This window comes from Lipophrys pholis (genome assembly GCF_963383615.2).
Source record: "Lipophrys pholis genome assembly, chromosome: 9".
NCBI lineage: Eukaryota > Metazoa > Chordata > Actinopteri > Blenniiformes > Blenniidae > Lipophrys > Lipophrys pholis.
In genome coordinates, this window is record NC_137639.1 from 9984299 (window position 1) to 10008646 (window position 24348).

Genomic DNA, 24348 nt, shown 5'->3' on the forward strand with positions numbered 1-24348 from the left:
AGCCTTTACACAAATCCACACTCAAAAGTCTTGACGCTGACGATATGTCCTGACAAATAATATAACTTTCCCTGCATCATAATGATTTTTCCCATCGTAATGACTTATTTTACTTAACTCTTATTTAATTTCAAGCATGTCATCAAAGGGCTTTATGTTATCGTGAGGAGTGTAAAGCGAGGTGAGACAAAGAAATGTGGAATTTACCAAACTTGCAGTGAAGAGTTATGTTGCATATTGTTTAAGATTGTTTACGCCATTGTGCCATTAATTCTTCTCTTGTGTTGTTACTAACCAAGCTGTACAGCCCTGACAAAAACGGGAAAACACAAGCACAGTCCATGTAACTTAACTAGAAGTTATTGATTTTTAGGAACGAGCTAAGAAAACTGAAACGAACTATTATATATGTGCGATCAGAGGAGTCGGTACTGTGCGTCACTTTGTATATGCAGGTAGAAAGTCTTCAGTCCTGTTGAAGAATCCAAACTGCAAACAAAGCTGCAACACAACGGGCAGACCAGGGTCCTCACGTAGTGTTGAAACCATACAGACATGCCTAAACTCTTTTGGTTTTACATTTGGAGTAGAAGTAGAAGATTGATTGCCTTAAAACAAGTAAAGCCAGCAGACCTTCAGGCATCCTGATGTTATCAAACGTTTTCTCAGAGAAACTTGATCTTGCTTCTTGGATTGTGGTCAGGTTTTGTATTTAATTCAAAATGCAGATAACTGAACTCATGGCTTGAACATTACACAACAAATCAGTGCTAGGTTTCTGAAAGATCTAGTTAAATTTGCCCCCATTTTTTGTGTTTATGTAATGTGTATTTTGCTTCAAATTAGTAGGGCAGCATCCTCCAGAGGCCAACAAGGCCTCATGTGTGCGGGAGAATAAACGTTATCGTTCACACCAAAATGACTTGCATTCATCTCAATTTCAAATACCGGTTTCTGTCCCTCCCCCCTTCTGAGCATGAACTACGTCAGCACAAACAAGACGGAGTAATTTCACTACTGGCTGACTTAAGAGCTGAGCTGTTATGTCATCACTCAGGCACACATTCGTGCTGCGTTTTTCAGAGCAGCGAGCAGGAAAAACAAACAGTGGCAGTGTCAGTCACATCATAAAGATCTCGTACACGCCATCCTGAAGGCTTGTTGCTGTCACATCCACAGGGAAATGGTGCAGGAACTTAGATGTTGGCCTCCACAGATGAGAGCTCAGTGGATGTGTGAGGCACTTCAGTAATTGAGCTATTATACTATATCTGCCCTTCCTCCGCCGAACGGTCCCCTTTTGTACTTGAGGACAGACGCTTAAAAGTCCCGGGGTGATGAATGGCCTATCCATCCCTCTCAGGGTTTTAACAAAGCACATCCGCCTGCTATAAGGACAATAGATTTGTCTGCTTTGAAGGGGTAGACCCAAGAAATGGAGCGGGGAAGTGAAAAAGCAACATATTTTATTGGCTGAATTTGCTTTGACCTCTCTTAGGAAGCTCGCTGGTTATTGTGCTGCATGATGGGAGGCGATCATGTCCCATTTAGCCTGGATGAGCATGCAGCTTTGCGTGGTGACAAGCTGGAACAATGGTTTCTCTCTGAGCACGAATATTAAACTCAGTTAACTTTTGTAAGAATGAAAACTGCATAATATAACCATATTAATGACAACAATAACCGACAAAGGTGATTTAGAAATAAAAAGGAGTTGTTGAACGCCAGAAATCCAGATATCTTTGTCGAATGAAAGGTTTTCGTTGCATCGATCAGATGTGGCTGATATCTGATGTGACTATTATGATGTGACAATCGAAGACACTATGTCTGTTGTGTTTCTGTGTGTCTATGTATTTTACTCTGGGCCTGATTCGCTGAGCTCCTGTATGATGCGTGCTGAATTACATTCCCATCCAAACACCCTGTTCTTTTAGTGTGTGTGATTTGCAGGTGGCGAACTAAAATGTTATTGTGAGTGCAGTGGGAGTCTTTGCGTACATTGGGGCCGATTTACAAGAGAACGATAAACTACATCATTTTTGTGTTTGTTTGCTTGATTTTTCTTTAGAGCGCTGAGCCCCCCCAAGCAAGATATGAAATATGATATTTTGGCCATACCTTTGGAGGAAGTTATCAAACAGATCTGAGCGTTACAGCAAAGAAATCTTAATTTCCCAGAAAGAGGAAAAAGATGAGATAATGTTGTGAGACCTCAGTAGGCCGACAATACAGATTAGAACTCATAAGAACGACAAATGACAGCATTTCTGCTAAAAACAGATATCAAATAATTGTCATTGCACATCATCCATTAATAGCATTATTAGCATTATTAGCTTATTAGCAAAAACCAGTATTCTGCCTGAAAAGTGTGCTCAATGGATTTATGTTATTATGTTATCCTCAGCGTGTTCTGTTAGATCAGCTTCCACGTGTGTGTGCAATATGAAGTTTTACCATTTTTACATGTGCAGAAAATTCAGTACACGAGGCCTTTTATTGTATGTCTCCTTCTCTGTTTGTACCCGAGCGGCTGCTGGTGTTTGAATGAGGGCTCGTAAGCACTAACACCGCCTCTTTCTGCATTTTCCTGCAGGCCCCCGAAAGTCTTCTGGAGTCGCTGGAGACCCATCTGAACACTTTGGAAGGGAAGAAGCCGTAAGTGGCTAAATATAGCTTTTAATGCTTGAACGGCAGTATTTTTAGCAGCGGTGTAGCTCTGCCTCAGCAGCTTGTTTCATCTACCTGTAGCATCTATTATACTCATCTAACATGACATTTCCTCTTATCTTTACACAACTCAGGGATGATAAGTAAGTATTCTGTCAATGAGAATAGAATTTGTAAGTGTTTTTCTAATCATTTGTATTGATTGTTTTTTTTGTTTTTTTTTTGTTCTGTTTAAGTCTGTTAAGTGATTCTATAGGAACAGCATCTGGACAAACGTGTGTTTCTGTGTGGTCATCATTGATGCAGATGCAGTTCTATAGAATTATTCTCTTGTTTTGCTGCCTAAAATAATGTGGATCATCAAAGTCTCCAACTTGAGTTGCGTCATTGCTAAAGTGTCTGTCACCATCCTGCTTTTGACGCATGCGATTTGGAAAGCGTCCCCCTCCCAGTGTCTGTACGAGGAAAAGCTTTGTTGACGTGCAGCTGGGGCCAAAAGCAGCCGTTACTCAGCCGATGCAGCGCGGGTCCAGTAATTGCAGATGTTTGCTTAATGGGATTGCTCCGAAATGCTGCCTGCCCGAGAACAACAAAGCAATACTTACGCCTCCCGTCTCAATCTCAGCCATTATCTTTCAGCACGCACATCATTAACCCTTCTCACTCCTGTGCTCTTATTGTTTCCGCAGGTCGCCCACTAAGGTATGTACTGTCACATGATAAGCGCCATTTATTGAGGATAATGCTTGTTTTGCTGTAAAGTGTGGCACTTTTTGTATGAACTCTATGTGTGAACCCATTTGATTAAAAAGCTGTTGAGTCACATTATTACATAACGGTTTGCTTCACCACCTCACGGCGAGATTTCTCTGCTGCAGGATGGGACAGCTAATAACAGTGTGCCGGCTGCTGCTGCTGCCGCTGCTGCCCCTGCCCCCGCTTCTGCTGCACCACCCAAGCCTGCGCCTCCCGGCGGGCCCCCCGCTCGTCCCGGTCCACCGGCCAAACCACCCCCACCCTCTGTCACCCCCACTGCACCGGCCCCCGTCGCCGCCGTCGCTGCCACCGTCAGCAAGTAAGAGTCACTCGAAAATATGAGAAAGTGTTGTATGGGAGGCACATCAGATCAGACACACCCTCAGTTTCTCCCTCTCGATGTCTGACCGCAGCGCTCTGGACGACGGCTTCCTGTTGGATTTAGACCCCATGTCCTCCTCCAAGACAGGAGGCACTGCTGCACCTACTTCCACAACTGGATGGGGAGGTGATCCATGTCCTATTTTCTGTTTCAGATTCAGAAGACAGCATATAAGTTACATACATACCAGCAAGTGTGTGCATACATTTCTGCATCCCAGCGTTGACTTTACTTTGAATCTACTCGTGTCCGTTGGGCTATAAAAGACCACTCAGTGGGGGTTCTAATGAACTGTCGAAAAGAGAGACTGATTGACCTCCACTTCTATTACTTGCAGAAGCAAAATATCAATAAACAACAGAGTATATTTAACAGAATCCATTTACTTTCAAAGCTCTGGGAAAAACGTAATTTTTCAAACCATAAAGCCGACAGAGGGAGTTTCACAATACATTAGGGTGATTGAGGACAGAATGTGAAAATCAATCGAAAATCAATATAAAAATCGGCACTAAGGTTTGAGAAACATTTGACAGGCACATCAAGTATTCACAATTTGTCTTAAGTGTGCTTAAATAAACACTTTGAGAGCAATTCCCTGTTGTCAGATAGGAAGTCGTACCTTCTTCTGACATCCCATAATGTCTAAACACACATTAGTTTAAGTGACAGTTTTTCTGTTGTTTTTCTTTTAACTTATCGACTTGATACATTTAAAATGGCCTTTTTTCCAACTGAAGCTTTTTCAGTCCCTCAATCACTTTAAGGATCGTTTCATCAAGCTACTCGTGGCTTTTTCAGTTTGTGTTGGCATCATTCAGTTGAAATATTTTTAATTTGCTAAGAGCGTCTACATATTTTGAAATCATTCGTCTTCTCTCGACGCAGTCCATCATTTCTTCTGACCTCTCTGTTTTCTCTTGTTTGTGTTGTTTGCAGATCTCTTGGCTGAGGGTGAGTTTTTTTTCTTGGCAGTACTTTGCTACAGACTGATATGAGAAATGACTGCTGTGTTTTTTGTTTTTGTTTTTCTATACTGTCAAACCTGGTTTTAAACCTGGAGTTTTCCATTTTCTTTGTCCAGCTGTGGTATTTCCACTGTTAACACCCAAAAGCTTTCAAGTCAAACTCTTCACACACACTTCAGGCCTGAACTCTTTCCCGTTTGAGTCAGTCTGATGCTTTTTTAGCTTCCACTCCCTCACTCTGTTCGTCTATTTCTCTCCTCGGGGGTGGTGGGTGGGTGGGTGGTTGTGACTGGGTCGTGGCATTTGGATTACGGGGTTTAGCGCCTCCGGCCGCTGCTGACGGAGCCTCTCAGGCTCTCCTGGCAGGAGGAAAGTCTGCTGATGCTGCGGCTGCCACTGCCACTGCCGCCGCCGCCCCTGCACCCATCGCTCCCACCGCCGCCGCTGCTCCCCCCGCCACTGCTGCAGCCGCCCCGGCGCCCACCTCGCTGCCCATATCTGCTCCCACCACGACCGCCACCACCAAATCGGCCACAGACATCGACCTTTTCGGAGGTCAGTGTGGACGGAGGGTGGGACGTAGAGCAGGATACACGGCATGGCAGCATGGCGTGCTTTATCCGCAACATGCTCCATTTATATTCAATCACCCACCCGATGAATTCAAAACCTGCTCCCTAAACTGTGCATCACGTAGGGCCGCAACATCAACCTATGTTTGGCCTGTCAGAGTAAACAATTAACACAAAAACAATAAATATTTCTATTAAATTCTGAGGTTTATGCAGTTTTAAAAACTTCAAATCATGGCTGAAAACACTACAATTGCACTCTGTGACTTCATTACCCAGGTTATCCCTGTTCATGCCTTCATACCATCACACACGAGTCTCAAAGCTAAACAATTAGTTTTCACTAGGTTGTCACTGTGGGGTACTTCTCATAACCAAAACTTCTTCAAAGTTTATTGATATAATTTATTAATCTCCAGAAAGCGGGGGGAAATCAACATTATGCCCATTTCTTTCCCCCCGGTGTGTCACACATTTATAACATGAGCTTCTCAGTATACCCAAACACACACAGTGATTTTGAAAAACCGCCAAATGTCGGAACTTAAAGTTGTGAAAAGTGGCCAAAACACACACTCATTGTATCTAAAATCTTTATAAATCCACCCAATCTAACAGTTAAATGGTTCTAAACAACAATTACCACAAACATTGCGTGACATTTTTTGCTAAATGTGTCAGAAATGTCCGATTTACTACAATAATGACTTGTTGTGGTGTGTCTCCTTACCTGAGAAAGATGCGTAACGCTCCTGACTCAGAATGTTTTTCTGTCCTACTTTGTTGAGTCCACGCTCACTAATCTGCTGACATAACATCCAGCCATCACGCTCCCTCTTTTCCGTCCAGCGCGGGGCAAAATGTTTATCATCTGTGGCACATCCCAAAAATATATGACCGCTCGCTTTCCACCGGGTTTATTTCAGGGAAGCACACTGATCACAGAACACTCACATGCTCAAAAGGAATGTCAGTGTTTGGTGGCGTTGTGATAGTGTGCACACTTTAATAATCCTGCTGGAGTTTTATTTGTTCTTCTAATATGAAGAATATTTTTGGGGATTTGTAGGGATTTTATTTCTTGATCTCATGATTTCCTGATGTTTTTTCTCCTACTTGTGTATCAGTAATAAGTACAGGTGCATCTTAAAAAAATGACAGTATTATTGAAAAGTGAATTGTTTTGTCAGCTATTTTTACACAAATACAATCAAAACTGAAATTTTTTGTGCATTTGTAATTTATCATTGTCTAATATGATGAATGATTAAACAAAAAAGCTAAACAATGTCATTAATTGGATTAGATTATGGGGCGGGGAAAGCACTTCTCCGTTGTATTCTAATCTTCAGAGATGTGCCTGTATGTTGTGTTAGCTGGATTTTTCTTTTATGTTAATTTGTCTTTTTGGTGAAAACAGCTCTCACGCTCCAGCTGCTACTGAAAAGAACAAATGTTTGTCACAGAGAGATTTTTGCCTTGTCCCTCCCTGATCCTTGACATGTCCCTCCTTGTCACAGAGTCAAATTAAACTTGTGACAACTTGCCTCATCTCACAAGCCTGCACAGGTTGTGCGCTCACTGAATGCAGCATTATGCAGCCCACCACCCCTTAAAAAAAAACAAAAAAAAACCCTACGACTGATGTTCTGATGAGCTTCAGTCAGCAGGGCTGCATATTTCTTGTATTCTGCTTTTTTTCCCCTGATGCTGACCTCTCATTTTTTTGTTTCCTGTTCGTTTTATCTGTTTACTCATCTTTTGTTCTAAACATCCGTGTGTCTGTGGGTGTGTTGGCCCGGGTGTTGCGTTATGCGTTTGCGTTCCCGCCGTTCTCGCCTGCGATACCCTAGATGCGTTTGCACCCTCCCCAGGAGACGGTCCTGCTGCCGCGGCCGCGGGCCCCGCTGCCGATGCCTTTGGTGGATCCGGTGGGTGATCAAACTGCTTCTATTGCGCGAGTGTGTGCAAATGTGTGTGTGTGTGTGAGAAAGTTGTTTAGTCTTTTATTATATTAAAGCTCCTTCTGCTTCTATAGGAGACAGTAGAGTTAATGCCCCCAGGGCCTACTGTCTCACCCCAAGCCCTGCTTTAATACCCCAGTCATGGACCCTCTCCCCCTTCATCCTAACTACTCCTAATTTCCCCACTAAATACTGCAGTAAAAAGCACAATCCAGCTGTTTCTTTTACCTTTTTTTTTTAACTCCATTTTGTTGCTTTCTTTTGCCTACGATGTTTTAAATTTCAATACAATGACTGTAACAACCTGTGCTAAGCTCATTGTTTATTCTCCAAATTATCCTCAAATACATATTTATGTTAAATCTTTTGGGAAACTTTGTCTTGTGCATACTGAACTACTGCAGCTCTCTGAGAATTACCTTGGCATTACCTTCATGCTGCGTCCACATGAAGCCCTGCTTTCTGTTTTTTTTTACTCATGACAGCGTCGGCCAGGGATGAGTAACTTTTATCACTGAGAGCGCCACAAAAATGTCATCCTCCCTAACAGTTGCTGGAATTATGAGAATAGCGGGTACTCATTCAATGAAAGGAACCAGCTGTGTGTCTCTTAATTGAGCTTTATTGACATGCATGCATTAAAATGTTGTAGCATTCAAATGGTTCAAATGGCAATAACATTTAAACCACCAGTTATCCATGTTTGTTTTATGCCCTTAAATCATCCCAAACCAAACATCTGTCAGGGATCTGACTTTATGTGGAACTAATTCCAAACTATTGACAATTTAAACTGTCCTCGGGAGTAGTTCTTATGAAACGGGTTCTTTGAAACATTAAATATGAGCAATGAAACATCAAACTATTGTTAGTAATGAGTCAGAACAATTTTTTGTTGTACTTCTTGTCCCAAATGTTCAGTGTTGAAACTAACTGGAACCCAAACAAAGACATTTCTTATGGTATCAACTTCCTGTTAGTGTAGGGCTCATTAAGATGAGATAATATGAGATTTCATTCATCCCACAGGGGGACATTCACTTATTACATTTAAATCAAGTCAGGGCCATTTAAAAAAAAAATAAAAAAGGTTTTATTGTGATGTAAACGCCTCCTGGTTAAAAGGTATATTCAAGTGTTTGAGAGACATGAGGACTAAATGTGTTTTCCTGCAAGTTGAACTGGACAGACAGCAGTTATTCTCCATGGGCCTGTGGATGCAGTAAAGAAGTTAATGAGTGACCACGTGCTTGCTTTAATTCCTATAAACCTTTATCTCACTGGGCTGCAACAACTAGCAACTGGTAGGAAACACAAAAGATGGGAGAGAAAACACAGATAAGTGAACATTTCCACTTATCTGTGCACTAAGTTCTGCTGAAACTTGGGTCAAATTTTGCATACCTGTTCAACATTCTACATCTTATCGCTTCATCCTTGGAAGATATTCACTCAAGATTTGCACAATAATTGCACAACCTTTGAAAATTACTTGGTCAAGATTCTTCTCATTACTTGTGTGAGGTTTGCATTATACTTGAAATTCACATGGAATTCACTTGAAATGCGCATAAACTTTGGCACAATACTTTGCATGATGCTCTTTCGAGACTTGCCCAACATTCTCCAGATCGGCTCACCTATATTTGCTGCTTCACAGTTGTGCAACGGATACATGAATGCCATGTGATAGTTCAGTCCTGAATGTGAATACGGGTTCTCTCCAGTTAATCATTTTGTTATTAGACGGTGAACAAAATGTCGCTAATGTGCGACAACTATGAGACCATTTCATAACATATTCAAGGTTTGCGAGTCCGTTTGACTCACTCAAGGAAATTGCAAATGTCTCGGCTTATTTTAGGAAACCCTCGAATCCCACTCTCCTTTTGTCGCCGCTCAGTGATATGGTGAAGTTCAACCCTGACTCGGAGCTCTGAATGCTTTTTACAGTGTTTGTTCTTTTAACAAACCCTTAAATCCCTCCTCCCCTTCCTCTTCCATCCACCACTCCCGTTCCCTTCTTCTCTAATCATGACCCTCCCTGAACCCTCAACACCTCCCCCCCCCCCCCCCCTTCCGCTGCTCTCCCTGAAGACCCCTTCGCCACCACCGAGGGGAGTGCGGACATTGCTCCAGAGCTGGACCTGTTCGCTATGAAGCCCTCCGACACGGGGGCCGCCGCCACCGCCGACGCCACCCCTCCCACCTCTATTGAGGCGCCGACCATCATCGCTCCCATCGCTGCCCCTGCTGCCCCCACCCCTTCTTCCACCACCACCGCTACCACCACCACCACTACCACCACCACTACCACAGAGTCTACAGCTGCCCCGACTCTAGATATCTTTGGTGGTAAAGTCCTCTCGCTCTCATTATGCCTGTCACTGCATTGCCCTGCAATATGATGATGATGATGATGATGATGATGATGATGATGATGATGATGATGCACATCCTGCTGATGACTATAGTAGCAATAATAACTTGCCCAGCCCCTACATTTCAGATTTGTTTCTATTTTCCATGACACCTTCTCCCTCAGCACAGATCACTTTTAAAGTTAATCAAACATTTTGATCCTCTCTGTCATGAAATGGTAATTAAAAAATATAATGATAATAGTTTTAGAGCTAATGCTTCTTCGCAAATGATCAGTACCGACGTTGATTTGACCTCTTGACATTTATGAAGTCTTTTTCATGAACAGAGGTGGCTCAAATTGTTTTGATTACCAACCTAATACTAACACATAGTTTGCCAAAACGTAGAGGGAAGAAAACAGTTTTCTTCACCTGCTTGTGACCAGTGTGTTACATGCTAGAAACTGAGGATGCTTTATTGTATTTTATGCACTTGAGTTAAAAGGGAAAATTGATCACTGTTGAAAGTAATAGAAATTCCTATCATGAGGAAAACTGTGGCAGACTTTTTTACTTTATAATATCATGGACAAAAACACAAGCTCTAAGCCATAATATTACATTAAAACCATTATATCAGATTACTAGTGCAAATTAATGTGATTATAATGTTATTTGTGGCAACATATGTACAACATAGTCAAAGCAGCTTCTCAAATTGTCAGGTTTAGCAATTATATTAATTTAAATCATGTGTTTTCTCCAAGAAAATCCTGTTTTCCTGGGTTTTTGGTTTGTTATTTTCATTTAAGCTTCACATAGCCTGAGCAGTAAACAGACTTTTTTTTCCCCCAGTACAACATATTTATTGCTACATACATGTAAAACAGAGAAAAATAGACTCCAAACCGGAAACTATTTGCGTGATTGTGGCTTCAGGATTGATTAAAAACTGAAGAATCTGTTTCATAGAGCAGAACAAACAAGTCAAAATAACAAATCTATTAGGAAACCTTTTCTTTATCTAAATGACCAGATTTGCATTCTAATTCATTTTTTTAGTCTCTCGTTAATTCACTGCCACATAATTTTTTCTTTCTGGTGACATAAGCCTTAAAACAAAGACTTTTTTTATTTTTCATTTCATAATGCGGTTTACAGATTCTGCTCTGCCACATCTTCAGGTCAGAACATTTTTTAATTTATGCAATACCACTATACCTTGTATTATTATGTCAAAGAGTGCTGCAAGAAGGAATCCGAAGGCCAGACGCTGCCGCTGGTGAGATAGAAACTCATTTTGTGGGTAAGGGGAGGTGGAGCAAACATCTAGCAAAGCTATGATGAAGAACAAAATGCCTGAAATTCTGTAAAGGAGTACAAGGGAACATAGAGATCACAGGGGCAAAACAAAAGGCAGCAACACGGGCGAACAAGACACACGAGAGAAGTTTACTGCTGTTACCAGGTGCAGACAATCACACACTGAGGTACAGGTGAAACACATCAGGGCAGCAATCAGACACCAGGAGGGAAAATCAAGGAGCCTGAAAGCAGAGACAGCGTGAGAACGTTGAATTACCACAGGAAACAGAAAACACGCACCGTGACCTATTATGAACTAAAGAGTTAATTATTCAGAAATCCAAAGGGCAAGCAGAAGGCTTAGAGCTTGTGATGATTTTGAAGACTCTATAATTACCCAGATTTCTAATCACATATTTCAGAAGGTTATCCTTCATGCTTACAGTTGTCAATATTCCCCTTTAACCTTTGCACTGTCTCCTTCTGCATTGCACTGTACTTGATACAACTTTTACCCATTCAATGATCCAGATTTCTGCTCTCTCTGCTCTCCCACACCTCTCTCTCTCTCTTCTCTCTTAACTCATCATTCTGTTTGCACTGGACTGGAAAAATCTGAATGTCCGTATGATTGTGTGTCCTTGTCCTTAGATATGTTTGATTCTATGCCTGAGCAAAGCCCTACCACAGAATCCAAAGCTGCTACCACTCCTAGCGTAGACCTTTTTGGTGCAGGTACAGGAGCTGATATCCATTTCTCTGTGTGTGGAACCTCTTCATCTTCTTCTGGTCTCTATATGTCCACTCCTGTGTCAGCTGTTCTTTTTTCCCTACACGTCTTGGTTTGTCCCCCATAGTGCGATGAGAACTGTGCATGCAACCCACTTGTGGCGTAGTGGATGGTCGTTGTGGCTGCTTTCTGTCTCCGCTTTTATCTTTCTACCTGCCACGCTAACGCTTCTGTTTCTTTTGCTCCCCGAACCTCCACGGTCTCCTTCTTTCTTGTATTCTGCCTCTTGCTTGCGTTGGTAAATTAGACCTCCCTGCCGTTTCACGCGGGCCCTCTCCTTTGCCCGAGCCGGCTCCGGCTGGAGACATCGTGACGGGTGAGTTTAAGCTGCTTTACCTCGACTGCATCTCTGTTTCCCTTCCTCTTTAAACCGGAGTGCAGCCTCAGCCACTTGTTTTCTGCATGGTGGCGGCGGCTGCGTACAAACGCAGGCCAGACCTCGACTCCCAAACGGTGTGCACTTCAAGGATGTGGATACACAGTTGAGATGCAGGGATGCTTGCTTTCCTCCTCTTCCTCTTCCTCTTCCTCCTCCTCTTCCTCCTCTGCATGTGTGTTTCAGTTCTTAGAGCAGGCGGATTAGCTGCATGAGCCAAACACTGCGTCCCCAGAAATGCAGTTGTCGCTGATAAAAGTGGTAATTCACTTTCCTCTGCTTCTGTTTTTGTCTTGGATGCACAGATACGTTTGCATCTCCAGCTCCTGCCGCTACCACTCCTCCTGCTGCTGCTGCTCCAGCTCCTGCTCCAGCTCCAGCTTCTGCTCCAGCTCCAGCTCCAGCTCCTGCCCCTGCCCCTGCTCCTTCCCCAGAAGCCTCCTCTCCACCTAAAGCAGAGCCAGAACCCGTCATTGACCTGTTGGGTACGGTATCTTAGACCAGTGGGCATGATTTATGTTGCACATGTTAAAAAGAAAATACAAAAATTGATTGGCTATATGGATTAAACATTAACATGAATAAACATTAATTCCCGTCCTTAATACACCTTAATACCTAAATACAACCCTGTATTACTTTAGCCTGGTGGTCTGCAATCTTTTTTAACAAAAGAGCTTTTTTTCCCAAATTTCCACCAAATGGAATGTCTGGAGCTGCAAAACATGACAATTATCTGAAAGAAAGAAAAACCTTTAAAAAAAAAAGCTACACATTAAGGTTGCGTTATTGAATGCCATAGGCACAATTTAGATATATTTCATTACATTTCTAGCTTTTGCGGCCTTTTTGAAAAGGGATTTTTTTTTTTCATGGATTTTTGTGCTTTAGCCATTTTGTATAGCTCGGCTATTTTAGCCTCTTCAGCTATTTATAGCCGCTCTGTGTTTCTTAATGAGTAGAGCAGTTACCTGTCCTAGCAATTTTTATTTATTTTTTTTATTCTTTTTCTTTTTTCCTTTTTCTTTTTCTTCTTTTTTTCTTGATCGTGCTCAATTTTTTTATTTCCCTTTCCTTTCTTTTCCCTTTTTCATTTTCTTTTTTCTTCTTTTTCTCTTTCTTTCATTTTCCTCAAAGCTGGTCTGGCTGTTTCATCTGTTTTACCTTATTTTGCTTCTTTTAACCTTTTTTTTTTTTTTTTTTTTTTTAAATCAGTGTGGAATGCAAATTAAAATTTAAAACAACTGTTGATCTACATTGCAGAAAGCTTCAGGGAGCCACTGCAGAATGGATGAAGAGCCAAATGTGGCTCTAGAGCCGCAGGTTGCAGACCCCTGCTCCAGATTAGAAACACAGGGTTCATCTACATACTCCTCATAATTTGGTGAATTCACTATGAACACGCCAAAAATCACAGGAACTGTCAGATTAGTGGTTGTGATTCTGTATCATGCACCTCTAATGCAGAGCGTACCTTTTGCACCTGACGTGTCTTGTCTTGTATCATGAATGTAAATTTTCTTCCCTTCTTCTTTTCTTCGGTCAGTTGTCGTTTTTCCACAGTAAGTTCTCAGGCGAATGTTTGTTGCAGCTTTGTTTGTTTGGACGTTAGAACAGGGAGAAAAAAACACTAGATCTTTGAAATGCTTCCAAATGGTGACTAAGCTGGGTGGTTTGTAACAAGAATTCAGCCGAACTGAACTAACATGAGAAATATGAGTTTTTCTAAAGATCAACTCCTCGATTTAACCGATTTGTATTTAGCGCTTCGCTCATAAATGTTCTCTTTTGGAACGTGAGTGTTCTGCTCCTTGGGCGTATGCCATTCTCTGATCGTACCATGTCTCATCGTGTTGTCCAGGGCTGACCTTTCACCCCTCTCTGCCCTTCATGCTGCCTTGCGGATGCTCCTGCAGACTCTTTCGGCGGTCCAGCCGAGGAGACGCAGAGCTCTGCTCCTGGAGGGCCCGGAGACGACCTCCTGGGAGGTGAGGCATCAAAACACTTCATTCAAAGCATGGTTCAGTTAAGAAGATCAGACGAGTCCGAAAAGCTGAAGGAAAGACCAACCAATCACTTGTAAAAGGTTTCACTCCTGGCAAAGGGCTGGTGGAAGTGTTTTATACTGATTAGGACATTTTGCATATAAATATCGGGACGTTTTCGCCAAGTGAATTGCAACAGAAAGTTGGCGAGACTTCTCGAAGTCATTACACAGCAATGCCAAAGTAGTCCAGGAGGCGTCCGGAGGCCCAGACGTCCTGAAGATGTGAAAGCAATCGCTCAGGTCAGCCCAGACTGAAACACAGTATTCAACTAAATGCATTATTTCTGCAACAATAAGCTTGACTTCTAATTACCTGCAAGTCCTTCACTGAATGACTTCATGAGTGTATAACTTTGGTCAGTGAAGTACTACAACTTCTGGTTGAGCCTTCAAAAATGTCCTCATTTGAAATCAGAGCCTTGTCATTCACTACCATTGGATCGCTTTTTTTTTCCAGAATTGATTAAGATTGGTGTCTTCAAAATTCAATCAACATTTTATTAACCTAAAGTCTTATCAAGCAAACATTATAGTAAACCTGTTGCGGGAAAATAATAAAATGTGTGATAACACATTGAAAATCCACTTAAAGCACTTAAAAGCCACACAGTGGTGCAGTGATTAGCACGCCTAATTGAGCCCTGGTTCAAGTCCGGTTTGGGCTTCACAGCCATTCTGTGTGGAGTTTGTGTTTTATTTGTTTTCATGGATTATGTCCTGATACATTCTTATCATCCCACAATCCAACAACATTACAGGCTGATTGATGACATGTTGTAGCCTATTATTCTTATTCTTATTCTTCTTATTCTTATTCTTATTATTACTAGTAGTAGTTTTGCGATTGGATTAAAGTACTGGCTGAGGGTTGAAATTAAGGTTTTTCATACAATGTTATAATAAATATTAATTTTATTGTAGACTTATATTAACTATGAGTTGTTGGGCTGCTGTGAGACAAAATGTCTAATACTTAGAAGCATCATTGCCTTCCAACAAACATTTGGTGTCATTCCTTGCTGACGTCACTGGAAATCAGCTGAGAACAACCACACCATGCGTGTTAAGTCTTGCTTTCAAAATAACATCTATTTTATTTCTGTGCTTTACAGAAAAGGCCTCACTTAATCTCCTCTCACCTTGATTATTATCACAGTCTTTAAATCAAGACGCTCTGACACGTCTGCTGACTGTGCAGAACGCAGCCGCTCGGCTGAACCAAGACTTATGACCACATTGCAGGTTTTATTAGCCTCCCCGTTTGCTTTATTATTGATTTTAAGATGTTATTGATTATTTTTAAAGCCCTCATGGCCTGATTCTGGTTTATAATTGTGCCCTTTAATTCCCTCATGAATCGGCGTGCAGGCAGACATTACTGAGAGTGCATCACAGTGCAGTCCTACCTGAGTACCTCAAGCCTTTAGAACAGGGGTCGGCAATGTTTCATTATGGACGCCCAGGCATGAAATATACACACTGGAAACCTTTTTTTTGTTGTTGCATGGATTAGGTACACAAATTTCACAATTTGATTTATAATTTCTCGCTGACCTCCTGTGGGTTAAATAGAACCAGAAGAAAGAGCTGCCTCATGAGATCAGACCCTCTGACGCTCTGTCTTGACGTGAAACCTACTCTTCTTTTAGCTAATAGTATAGTTTATCTGTCCATCCATTTATAAAATAGATTTTGACCAAAAGCACTAAAGAATGCCACATTTTAAAGAGTGTATCCTCCAATTAACATTATAGGCATTGTACTGTATGTGTGATCTTCTCTACAATAACACAACTATTGTCAGGCAATCACTGGATGTGGCGACATGTAATACACTACTACTACTACATATAGTACTTTATAGCTACCCTGTTACATACCTCATGTCCATATTTAGATTTTAAATGCACCACCAGTCGAACCAGCCAGCCAGAATCATGGTGATTCCTTTAACCTGAGCCACTTATGAATCGACAGCCTCGCTCCTGTCTCATGCCTCCTTCAGGCCTGATGTCCCCCACCCTCGCTCCCACTGCCGTCCCCACCCTGGCCCCGGCCTTGGCTCCGGCTCCAGTGCAAAACGACCTCCTGGAGTCAGGCTTTGACGCTCTGGGCTCTCTTCCTTCACCAACACCACCAGTACCTGCTGCAGCCAGAGACCTTGCATCCTCCACAGCGGCTCCCCCTGGTGGCTTCGATGCGTCAAGTAAGAGGATTCTGCAATCACGTTTGTTCATTTGCTTTCATTTCGGTGAACTGTGGGAGCATTTCTTTTCGTACCTGCACAGGTCTGCTTGATGTGCATCATTCTGGTCTGCTTTACTGAACTATGGGACTATTTTCACCGTTGGTTCTCTCCTCCTGCTGACAGCCTGACTTCTGCATGAACGACACACTGAGACGTGCTGCCGTCACTGTCCTGACGCAAAACTGTTGATTCTGCTGACTGCTTAACTCCTCAGCACTGCTGCCTCTGTTGCAATGATTTCTCTTTCTCTCTCTCTCTCTTCTTCTTCTTCTTCTCTTTTTTTCTTTTCTCATACTTTCACAAATACTGTGGCATATCCTCCTCACCCCCACCCTATTTCTTTCTTTCTTTCTTTCTTTCTTTCTTTCTTTCTTTCTTTCTTTCTTTCTTTCTTTCTTTCTTTCTTTCTTTCTTTCTTTCTTTCTTTCTTTCTTTCTTTCTTTCTGTCTTTCTTTCTTTCTTTCTTTCTTTCTTTCTTCCTTTCTTTCTCTAATCACCCTCTCCCTCCCTCATCCTTTCACGTTCTTCCACTCTGCTGGGTCATTGCTTGCTTCTTCTAATCTGTACTTGGTGAGTTGAACCCCGCACTGCGTTGCAGCATGTGCACTTTGGACGGCTCTCCCCCACTTCTGCTTCTCTCAAGGGCAATTCTACTCTGCATGTTTTGAAATAACCCCCGTGTGTGTGTGTGTGTGTGTGTGTGTGTGTGTGTGTGTGTGTGTGTGTGTGTGTCTACTGCATGAGACGAGAATTGTTGCTTCTGTTTGTACAGTCCATCTTTGTTTACCCTTGGCCCGTTTCAGAGTGCCCACATGCCATCAAGGCCTGCAGCGGCCACACCTCAATGATGTGTTTTTCCAAGCGACTCAACAAACATTGCATTGTTAAAAAAAAAAAAAAAAAAAAACCAGTTTGTGATGACACAATAAAACCTCACTGTAAGCATCGGTTTGAGGCTGAAAGTTTTGCCCCATTTTCTATAATTCTAGTGCTAAGAGCTGCTCTGGCCTCTCCAAAGGAATAATAATTCAGGTGATTAGTGCAGCCAATCATGACCGTGCACAATTCAGACTTTCTGCAACTTATTGATAAAATTTATTTAAAAAAAAGGATTTAAAGTAGTCTTGCCTCACTTAACACAATCTGACCTAAACTGTAATCTGTAGTATATTTAAAAAACGAAGACATGAAATGCATCTTATTTTTGTCTTAAGATTTGTCCAACGATTAGTTGGAAAACCATCAAGTTACTGAGTCTAAAGTGCTTAACTAACTTATTAAATGAATGATTAAAATAGTTGTAAGGAAGTGTGTTGGAATATAGTTGATTGTTAAGAAAAAATATGTTTAAAAAGCTTGCACAATGTAACTTAAATACCCTGATGGGAAAAGAGAAAGTTAAAATGTCACAGTAAATGGATATAATAATCAAACAGCAATTTGTATAAGGAGTTAAAAGAAAGTATGTAAAAAGTATGTATTGGATGGAAGGTTAATGTAGCTTTTTTTAAGTTTTTTAAGTTCGTTTTTTTTTTTTTTCATGTGTAGCAAGAGCAATGAAAAACATGTCCACATTTGAAAAAATAAAATAAAATCAGAAATTAAAAGTGATTCATCTGAATTTTGCGAAAGTTAAAAGAAAAAAATAAAGTTACAGGTTAAACTAAAAATAAAACATCCAACATTGAGTCCAAAGTTTCACTAACCATTGATGTTGAAAAGTTGAGTCTCGGCACAAATGCAGACTGGAGTTCAGATATTTAGTTTTATATTAGTTTGTATTATTAAGTTATTGATTTGCTTCCAGTTCATAGAGCCACCTCAGAGTAATTACAATGAAAATAGTGTGTGACCTTGATGACACCTGGTGAAAAGCCCCGCGTCCAGTTCCTCTGTGGCTCCAGGCGGTCGTACCGGGCCGAGGTCCTGCAACGTGCCCCTGCCGTACTTCTGTCCCTCTGAATGCTCCAGTATTCCCACACAGCTGTCTGCTGCTGCAGTCACAGCTGGACTGCCCCCCCTCCCCCCACCCCCCCAACAATCTCTCTGCCTGTGCTGGTGAGATTAGGAATTTACGACTTTGTAATCCGTTGTTGTTTTTCTGATGTCATTTCCAAAGTGTTGGGTGGATTAGGCGACTTGCTGATGCCCGCCGTCACGCCCCAGAGCACCGGGGGCAGCACCGCCGGGAGCTCGGCGGGGAGCATGGGGACTCCCGTTGCAGTGGGAGGCGTTGCAGGGGCTCCCCCCGCCACCCCGCCACCCAGCAAAACCATCGGAGGAGACCTGGACTCGTCACTGGCCAATCTGGTCGGAGGTAGACAGCAGTTCTGTTGAACGTGGCGCTACTTCATTCCGCTTTGTGATGATTGGCTGACGGTAACGTCTTCATTCTTTCTGTCTTCTCTCTGCTCAGACCTTGGAATGAAGAAAAAGTAAGTGTTTGTGTTTCATTATTGGAGTTTTCTAAGTTTCTCCTTCATCTTCATCTTCATCATATAGGCTGAGACAAGTCAGCAGATAATTTAGTTATTTGTAAGTAGATTTCAGTTGAAAAACTTGATAGAAACACAGTTTTAAAAATGTAAATATATGAATATAGCAGGATCAGATTAAAACAGTCACCAGTCAAATCTTTACCAGACTTTGTTCTCACTTCAACTGCAAATGTTGTAAATAATCTGACAAATGATTTTTCCATTCACAGCTATTGGATCCCACTTTGGATTTTAAAACAGACACACACACACACACACACGGCCCTTAAAATAAGTCTAACTTAAAATATTTAGTATAACTTTAGACTTCAAAACTTTATGGGTAGTACAAAGCTACACATTTTTATGATAATTCCACAATCAAATCTAAAATCGAACATATGAATATATAAACAAACGTTCATCTGCTTATATGTTCATATTTGTAAGACAAATTAATGAATCAGCTAAACTGACTGGGAGTAGGAGATTCTTTGCTAAAGTAAATATTGTGTTCATGCTATTAAATGTCGCATAAACAGAAAATAGGTTATCTAAATGATTAAGTCTGAAGCCACCACCTCTGAGTCTGGTTCTGCAAAAGTTTCTTCCTGTTAGAGGGAGTTTATCCTTTCCACCAGTGCTTATGCTTGCTCATGTTGATTTGTTGGGTTTCTCTCTGTTAACAGCATTTTGAACTGACTGTGTTGTATGTGGTGCCATAAAAAATAAAGTTGAACTGAATTGAATTGATCTGGTCCTATGCTGTAGTGTAATCTTCAATTTCACCTTCTCAGTTAAAAACAAGGGTTAAAACCATTTTTGATAACAGCTTGTTTTTTTTTTCCTTGATAGCAGCGGTTATGAACTGGTTCAGTCTTTCTAATTGTTGGTATACCTGATTGTCTATTTGTCTCTACAGGGACCCACAGAGTGAGAAGAAGCTGACGGGAGGCGCTAACTGGATGCCACAGGTAGCTCCCACCAGCTGGGGCACACCGGGAGCCCCCATGGTGAGAAAACCATTACACCTCATCCACAATATAATATCTCTGAACGTGACATGTGTTTACCATCACGAGTCTTGTTCGATGATTTGAGATTTGAGACAAAGACCTCCTATGAGATGTGCTTCTCTCCCCCTCGCTCTCTTCAGGCTGGTGCTGCCCCTGGAGCCCCGGGAGCCCCTGGAGCACCGGGAGCAGCTGCACCAATGAGCACACAGCCTGGCTTTGGCATGGTGAGATTCATTGTACTCTGAATTAACTAAATTAAAAGAAGCTGCCATTTTTTCTTTCTTTCTTTGATTTTTTTTTGGGATGTTCACTACCTGTGAAATTCAGAATTTAATGCTTTGCTCATGTCATCAGCCTGCCGCTGGAGGTCCTGGAGCTCCTCTGATGCAGCCCATGATGGGGCAGCCTATGATGGGACAGCCCATGATGAGACCTCCCTTCACTGGGGTGGCTGGAGCTGCACCCGGAGCCGCTGCGCCAGGAGCACCGGTAAGACGTTGCACCCACTGAGGTCAATATTTGACACATTTAATTATCCTATGTCGTTCAGCTGATTGGCCTTAATTGTGTCGGCTCAGTTTGTTTCCATTTAAATGATATTAAGTATCTCGTCAAATAGAATTAACATATAAGTGATGACTGACACCCTTGACATGCTCATACAGGACTCACAGCTAATCTGTGCTGCACTAATTAGTTATGCATCAAACATTCATGCATAATCACAACTCAATATCATCGGTCTGTCGTATCAGGATCTTACTTCAACTATACAACACTGAATATTTGATTAGTTTGTGATTCCATGGCTGCATTGAAACTCGGGATTTGTTCTATTTGTCAGATCTCTCCAGGACCTGCAAACCAGAGCCCCAAGAAGCCCAAGGACCCTCTGGCAGATCTTGACCTCAAGGACTTCTTATAACGCTCCAGGTAGGATTTTCGACCGCACACAGCATGGAACAACGGCAACACGGCTTTAATTCTGCCAGTCACTGCAGTGGGAATAAACAAAGAATTCTGACTGAGTCACTAATGTGTAGAAAATACACACACAAAAAAAAAATACCAAAAAAGTGTCTCCCTTGTTTACAGGGATATTACAGACTAATATCACTATGAAATAAATGCTTTCACCAGCAACAAAATCTAGACAGAATCAGCCTATTTTCTCAAATATATGCAGCATTACAACACTTTGCATTTAAGCGAAGAGCCCGTTTAAGGGCCATTTATAGAGTGAGTGCTACTTGACCCAGATCATCACTTTACTGTTGACCTGTAGTGTAAACACACCTTCGTTAATTGCATGCAATTCTACTGATTAAAGAAAACAGTTTAACTCCCACAGGTGGCAATTCTGTGGAGGTTAAACGGAATGAAACAAATGGTTTGGATAATTGAAGATACACTGGAACAAAACAAGATTATTTTCCCAGTGTCAGCCGTTGTAATGTAACGATGTAATGTTCGAGTTGATTATCGTTTTCTTTACTGACAAAGTGGAAATGAAGAGGAACGGATGTACATGCGTAATCATTGTTATGCTCCACTTATTTCTCCCCCCTCATGATTTATTCCCAAATAAACCGATAAATGGAGCGGACCTCTCCGTGTTGACCTGTGCTAACTCTTCTCTTTCAGCTGCTTTCCTCTCTGGATCAGAGGCCCCCCCCTCACCTTTGTATCTGGCGTCTGTCTCCATCCCGGGACGCCGGCGACGCTCAGCCACTCGACCTTATAAGAGCCTCTTTTCTCCACGCCGTCCATCCACATTCCCACCCTTCTCCTGTGTGATGTCGTAGCACAAACTGTGAAAGTGAACCATAGCGGATTATATAATAAGTATACCAGGAAAAAAAAAAAACACAAGCGTGTGCTTATGTCAATGTACTAATCTTTTGTCTAAACAAAATCACGCAAAACCACTTAAAAAAAAAAAGAAAAGAGAAAAGTGAGAGGAAGCGTATGTGTTTAGCTTTATTTCTAGTGTTGAGTTGAATGATGGATGTGCTTTGGTGTCCTACGCCCCGCCCCCCCTTTCACCGTGGCCCCACCCCCTTGTGAAGGGGGAGGGGCTCTTGTTTGTGCCACTCCGATTGGTCGAGTGTGGTGAACCAAACCCAGTAGATTTTCTTTTTTTTTTTTTTTCTTTTGTTTTCATTCTGGAGAAACATGTTGTGTGTTGTTTACAGAGCGGTCCTCTTCGATGTACATAGATTTCTCTGGCGAGGATTAAGTCTCTATTCTGTATGTCTGTTGAAGAGAAATATAAATGTGAATCTGACATGAAGTCGTATGAAGTCGTGTGAGTATCCCTCTATTTCCGTCATCATTTGAAAGTAATTGGAAAGTCCAGCTGTATGATTAAATATTCTGTATATTTAAAAACTACTTCTATGGGCTTCTGAGTCACCAGACCAGCAAGTGATTCATATTGTTTTGTGTTTTTTTTTTTTTTTTAAATTGTGATTTCTTTCACTTTTTTGTTTGTTTGTTTTGTTGTCTTATTGTTCTTTGTTATTCATATTTGGTTCATGAAGGAATAATCCTCGAGACTGCTGTCGATATTTGCTGGCATTGTTATGAAATAACATATCTTAAACACTCCGATTTTCCTTCAGTAGAACCATTCAGCCAACCACACTTTGTTCTGGCGATTTTTCACGAGAGTACGTCAGCAGCGTGGGATTTGTTTTCCGGCTTTGACCATACCAGGAGGGTTTATTTTTGTATTCAACAAGATTGCAGTTAAAACTCTGTGTTCTGACAGGTCCGATTAGGTCTGTTGTCGATCTAACAGCTGGAGTGGTGAAGTTAAAACACATTAAAGCGACTCTGTCCAAGCAAATTTGTCAAACATTTAGCCAAAATCAGCCTATGTGAGAGTTTAATCTGACCGGCACGCCTTGCAAAAATGTTCAATATCTTCTATTTTCCATCAAATGTAGCTGCTGTATCAAATCTGTCCAGTGGGGGTCGCACTGTTTCAGTGAGAGAAAAACGTTGTATTGCAAAATAGCATTAGCATCAAAGCTATAATAATGAAGTTATTTGTTAAAAAAAAAAAAAAAGAAAAGCAGTGACAGGATTGTGCCTGCGTTTGGTGTAAATATTGCACTTTTTAAAAAAAAAAAACTTTCCATTTTCAGAATGGACTCTGAGATCATATTGGATTTAAGGCCCATCCTAGTAAAATTAATTTGACAACCCTGTTCTAAAGTGACAACATTCAGTTTACGTTCAAGTTATTTCAAACAAAAAAAAACCTTAATGTAAAACACTTGACACCTAGAGAATATGATAAATCAATCACTTTTGACTGGAGACCCGCACTGGCTACAAAATGACTTCCTGCTTATTGCAATTGTTGCTCTTCAGCACTCCTACTGGTAAAAACAAGAAACTGCACAGAGTACCTTTAAGACTTCCCACAAACAGACGTTTACCTGCGACTGTTGTCTGAACACAGTGTTCGAGTTGTTTGTTTGTGTGGCCACATGACAGTGTGCAAACAAATCATTGAACCCTTCTGGCTGTGAGCTTCTTCCTCCTTCAAAACCTCATTAACTGGAAGCTCCTCTTTCTTTCCGTTTCCCACCTCCGTCCTCTCCTGTGCTGTAACCTACGGACAGTGAACAAAAAAAAGCGTACTCTTGTGTGTTGTCATTCTAGTGGATCGGTTGTGAGAATCAGATGTGATTCAGATTAAAAATAACGGGAGATTATTGACATTATTCATGACTGTATAATTAAAATTGTATTTTTGTTGAGTTGTAAATTTATTTTATTTACAATGGCCCTACCCAGTGCATGTAAGCCCTTTGAGATGCAATAAACTCAATGACGGATTGAACGACCCTTCTTTTCTTCATTTTAGTTGATAAATTGTTATATTTTACCTTGTGACGCTGAAAAACACCTGAAGATGACCCCAAACACCCACTGGTGTTTTTAATGTCATGACCCAAATAGAGATGAACCATCGTGGATTGATCTATGCCCTGTAAACACACTTTTTGTAAATGTCTACATATAAAATTTTGTTTTTTTATATCATATATCTATTGAGTAATTAGAAAATGATACGCAGTAAACCAATGACTGGGCATCGTTTGATGAAAACCAAGTTGGGTGTATTGATCAAATGTTTAAGGTCACAAACTGTCAACACAACTCTGGCATAAGTGATTTTCCACACAGTCAGCATTAAAATGGGCCAAAACAATTCGCTTGTCTCCTGGACGAAAAATCAAATTATACTATCCTGGAAAAAAAAAAGATGTATCTGCTATTAAACTGACAACTTGTTCTAACTTTTTTCCAAACCACTGATCCTTTTCAAAACAGTGTCATCCGATATCAACAATACTTCAATGGGGGATATTTACAAGTATACCCAGTGTATATA

The 24348-nt window shown here is 41.4% G+C and overlaps 2 protein-coding genes across 2 annotated transcripts in view; both read left to right on the forward strand.

The window, feature by feature from the left end:
• The window catches only part of snap91a (synaptosome associated protein 91a), a gene marked incomplete at both ends in the record, with an annotated part of 36161 nt that extends 33496 nt beyond the window's left edge, over positions 1-2665 (forward strand). Inside the window, one exon of the mRNA XM_080470909.1 lies at positions 2600-2665. Coding sequence (XP_080327035.1) covers positions 2600-2665 — 66 coding nt within the window. The remainder of the gene's footprint in view (positions 1-2599) is intronic.
• Positions 2666-3096: 431 nt separating this feature from the next.
• LOC308115096 (uncharacterized protein) lies at positions 3097-23789 on the forward strand (the record flags this gene model as incomplete). Its single annotated transcript, XM_080472445.1, has 20 exons — positions 3097-3200; positions 3363-3375; positions 3552-3748; positions 3816-3937; positions 4751-4765; positions 5101-5334; positions 7205-7282; positions 9413-9670; positions 11635-11718; positions 12021-12089; positions 12542-12634; positions 14066-14137; positions 16202-16402; positions 18564-18761; positions 18861-18879; positions 19844-19934; positions 20078-20161; positions 20292-20426; positions 20782-20870; positions 21582-23789. 19 exons carry the CDS (start codon positions 3097-3099, stop codon positions 20860-20862), a joined length of 2148 nt encoding a protein of 715 aa, XP_080328571.1. The 3' UTR covers positions 20863-20870; positions 21582-23789.
• Positions 23790-24348: the final 559 nt, after the last annotated feature.